Source organism: Malus domestica, chromosome 15 (assembly GCF_042453785.1).
Source record: "Malus domestica chromosome 15, GDT2T_hap1".
Classification (NCBI taxonomy): Eukaryota; Viridiplantae; Streptophyta; class Magnoliopsida; order Rosales; family Rosaceae; genus Malus; species Malus domestica.
In genome coordinates this window covers 18,521,216-18,525,865 of record NC_091675.1, presented here as the reverse complement: position 1 = coordinate 18,525,865, position 4,650 = coordinate 18,521,216, and the positions used below count along the sequence as shown (strand labels likewise).

General features: G+C 41.2%; 1 protein-coding gene across 1 annotated transcript; it reads right to left on the bottom strand.

Annotated features, from left to right (window-relative positions):
- Positions 1 to 1,323: 1,323 nt before the first annotated feature.
- LOC114821532 (plant intracellular Ras-group-related LRR protein 4-like) lies at positions 1,324 to 4,232 on the bottom strand. The gene is made up of 4 exons (XM_029094057.2): positions 3,257 to 4,232; positions 2,183 to 3,096; positions 1,903 to 2,093; positions 1,324 to 1,672 (listed from the first exon to the last, which is right to left on the bottom strand). Exons 1-3 carry the CDS (start codon positions 3,948 to 3,950, stop codon positions 1,947 to 1,949), a joined length of 1,755 nt encoding a protein of 584 aa, XP_028949890.1. The 5' UTR covers positions 3,951 to 4,232; the 3' UTR covers positions 1,324 to 1,672; positions 1,903 to 1,946.
- Positions 4,233 to 4,650: the final 418 nt, after the last annotated feature.

Below are 4,650 nucleotides of genomic sequence, written 5' to 3'. Positions count from 1 at the left end.
ATAATCAATATCATCTCATAAATTACACATCATTAGTCACATCAAACAATACATCTTGTATAATTCAATCTGTCCTTCTTCCCCAACAGATGTGGACATCAATTATATGGCTTTCCAATCCCCAATTGATATAATCATATAGTTTGATTTCACATGGGCAGAGAGCCAAATGCTGGCCAAAAAAACACAGTCGAATTTAATACTGCCCTTCACATATGCTTAGGTTTGGGCGCAGGATGATCCCATCCTTGGAGCTCTTGTTCCCTATTTCTCAACCCCCCCAACATGCATGCCTGGCCACCTCATCCAGGGGTCCTGTAAATTTGACAAATGCCAGATTGATATATATTTTTTGTCCGAAACGCCAACCACCTGAAATCTAGTGGGCCACCACCGCCACTACCGCCACCGGTCTTTTTGGTCGCTGGTAGGGCCGGTCTCAAGGAAGTCAGGGTCCCAGGAATGGGGGAGGTCTTGAATGTACCTTCCGGGAAGCTAGGGTTTGTATTTTTCAATTCAACCCATGAAAGATGAGCTGTAAAGGAGTGAGGGGGAGCATGTGATGGAGCTGAATCAGCTGGTGGTGATAAGATCATAGTAGGAGCGGGAAGATTAACAATAGAAAATTTTGTGATGGTGTTACCAATCACACATGTTATAGCATGTGTCGAGTGGTCCACTCTTCTCATAACTATAACCGAAAGGGGTTGACTGCCACACCAAACAATTTCCAGAATGAAAAAAATAAAACAAAATAAAATACAGGTCGCCCCAGAGTCGTAAGACCATGTAAGGGGCAGACCGGAAGGTTAAGGAAGTTCTTGATCTGATGACCGGAAGGTTAAGGAAGTTGCTGATCTCATAATTACTCTAAAATCTCAAGATTTTCTAACCATACGACTCTCAACAGTATGCAATACACTACAGTAACTTTTGAAAATAACCAAAGCAATCCGCATAAAATTCCATCTCCTTGGAGTAAATACTAAATATCCTGCTTCTCTTCTGAATCTGCAACTGTTTTTACCTGTGTGCCGAACCCTAACACGGCAACTAAAGCATCGAATTGCAATTTGCAATCATAAATACGAGTCTTCTGCTCAGATATAATCTGTGGAGAGCAATTGGGAGCAAAGTTAACAACCTATTAAGCATTAAGCAAGAATCAGGCATCTATCTGGACTTGGGAGCAGGGGAATATTCATAAGCTCTGAGTGAGAAACTTAGGCCAAGATCCTCCATCCTACTGATAAGATCAAGACTTTGGGTACCCAGATCACGTCGAAAGTCAGAATCTGAATATTTTTACTAAATCAGCAACAATGAAGTAAACATAAGATGCTAGATTCTCTTTGAGTGGAAACAAATCCTATTACAAGTGGTAGAAAGGATACACATACGGAGATACATGAACAATGGATTGGAAGTGATTTACAGAGTACAAGTTTTTTCGTTTCTCCTATATGCCGGCTGAATTGTACACCTCATTTTGACTCAAAGATGACAGAAATACAGATGGATTAAACGAAAAAAAATTGTAACAATAACAAATAAAAAACAGATATACAATTTTCGTATGGAAGAGTCAATGGAACGATTTAGAAACCCACCATCTTAGTTGACGTTGATTCGTGGTCCCTTTTCTCATCTAGCCTGCTAACAGCTGGTATTCCTGTTACAAAGAAACAAGAAAGGTATGTGAGTGGCACAAAAATGTGACAGAAAACCTAATCAAATCATCCCTAGTAGTACTCGTTACATATATTTAATCATACATGCTCACAACTAGCAAACCAGTAAAACTATGTCCTCATGCCACCACAATAGGTAGAGGTAAAATGCATGAATTCTACTTTTCCGGCTTATTAGTAAATTCGCCAAGATATTGTTTTGGTAACTTACTCGATAGAAATTTTCACATCTCTTGTCAGGGATTCAGTGATTAATCAGGCTTTTACATAATCTTCACCATTGCGCTTCCTTTTGTTTGACCTCGAGAAGCAGCAGATTTGAGCCCAAGTCTTTTTCTGCTTAACAGGTTGTGCTTTAACATCTCTTTTTACGACCAGCTCAGCCATGTATTGAACAACAGCCTAAGATGCATCAAGGGAGCACAGTTAACCTTGAGATAGAAGTTACAAACCTATTGGATAAAGAAGTCAAAACAACAGAAGAAACTTACTTGCGCCCCCTTTTCAGCTATGTGTCTTGGTGGGACTTCAAGAGGGTTTTCTTCAACACGTAGAACACGTAGTCGAGTGAGCATCCTGAAAGAGTCTGGGAGAACCCGTATCTGGTTGTTGCTGATATCCAACTCTTCAAGCATCTCGAGGTTCCCAATAGCCCTTGGCAGGGATCGCAGATCAGCAAAATTGTTTCCAATGTTCATCTTAACAAGTGAGGTGGCAAAACACAAGTTCTCAGGCACTGACTCAAGCTCATTGAAACTCACATCCAGCTCCCTCAGACTCAATAGAGATGACACGGTTGTGGGCAACTGTTTGATGTTATTGTAACGCACGGACAAGACCTCCAAGCTCTCAATCTTTCCCACAGCTTCAGGAAGTGCTTTAAGCCGGTTATAATCTGCACGCAGCTCTTTGAGCGAGGTACAATGACCAATAGTATGAGGAATTTCGTCAATATCATTGGTCTCAACATTCAATGTCTTGAGGCTAGCAAGGGACCCAATTGTGTCAGGAAGCACAGCGAGCCTGTTTGAGCTCAAATCGAGCTCTTCAAGACGCACCAATCGGCCAAAGGTAGCCGGCAGAGCAGTCAAGTCGTTTGCTCTAAGGTCTAGTGAGACAAGGCTAAGAAGATCTCCAATAGTGTCGGGCAGCTGAGCAATCCTGTTTGAGTGCAAATCCAATTTGGTCAAGGAGGAAAGACCTCCAATGGTGGTTGGGAGGACCAGAATCCGGTTTTCGGACAAATCAAGGGAGACCAATCCAGAAAGCTTTCCTATCGAGTCAGGCAGCCATTCGATTTGATCCATCAACTTGTTCCGAAGATTAACATCCTTAGTGCCTTTCTTTGCGAACACTTCAATTAAACTCGCCAACTTTATTAGACTCAATTTTTCACCCTCTTGACCTATAGAACCCAACACACAAACGATCAATCAAACAAATGAAACCCACATTACCCAATAAAGCAAAGAGCCCGAGAAACAATTCCCAATAAATCAATAAACAATTCAAACCTATAAATCAATAAAAATATGATAAATTTATATACTGTATCGAAAACCCACCTCCAACTCCACCTCCTCCGGTTGAGTTGAGAGCGGAAACCGACCTCAGAGACGAATCCACTATCTGGGGTGTTGCAGAAACAGCAGGTCCAGCCCCAATTCCATCCAAGTAGAATGCTTTCTTGGGCTTGCTGACCACGAAACTGTCATCTCTGCTGACTCTGGCTGAAGCAGTTTTAGCAACACCTCCCCTGTCAGTGTTGAACACATACGCAGCAGCAGTAGCAGCAGCAGAACCAGAAGAAGAAGGAGAGGGCCTGTGAGGAAGAACCCCAGAAACGGAATTCGACTTCGAACTCAAATTCACCGCCGCCATCGCCGCCGCCGAAGAGGAAGAAGTGGAATTGGGAGAGGAGACGCAAGTGGAGGCTCTCTGAATCAAATCGTCGAACAGATTATGTAGGTTCTCGAGATCGAGCAACTTATGGGCCTCCCGCATCTCCTCCTTGCTGTTGAAGTAGACCAACTTCCTCTGCATCTCCTGCAGCACCATGAACAGCTCCTCCGGAACTTGCAAGCTCTTGGTCTGCCTGGCAATGGCGTCGAGCCTGGCCTGCTCCGCCATCTCCACATTCCGAACCAGCGTCACCGCCGCTTCCACCTCATCGACGGCCGGCCTCGGCGGCAAAGATCTGTGAATTCTCATGATCTCTTGCACCACTTGGTCCACTGACTCAAACGCCGTCGTTTCCATTTTCCTCCGCTGCTGACAAAAACAAAATCAAATTTTGATTTTTGGGTGTGAAAGTGTGAGTGGAGGAGGAGAGTGGTGGGTGTGGAGAGTAGAGAGGTGGGGATCGTTATGGAATTTGGACGCAAGAAATCAAGACACTCTTGCGTCGTCCTCTCACAAATCCAGCTATTTCCATGCGCTCTCTTCTTTCTCTCTCTCAATCTTCTTTGGTTGAATTTTTATTTATTTTAACTTTATGCTAGCCTTTGTACAGGCGCACGTGCAAAAGATTTTTTTTAAATTATGTCGTGCAACATATAACTTGCATATTTTAAATGTATTTACATGCATAAATTGAAAGAAAAAAATCAAATATATGAAGTAAATGAATAATTTTAGATCATACTAAAAGAAACATTTCATAAACTAATTAAAGCAACTAAATTCACATAATAAAATCGGTTTCTATAGAATTTATATTAAGAATAGAGAAAATAATATTTAATAAATAATTGATTGAATTACATTATTGTTATCCTATTGTGAGGCTAAGCACACCCCTAAAAAAACAATCATTTGATAATTAATTTAATTACATTATTATCCGCGTGCAAAATACATTTTTTATAAAGAAAATAATATTTAATAAACAATTGATTAAATCACATTATTACTCACATATTGTAAGGTACTAATTTTTTTTTATAAAATGAACTTTACT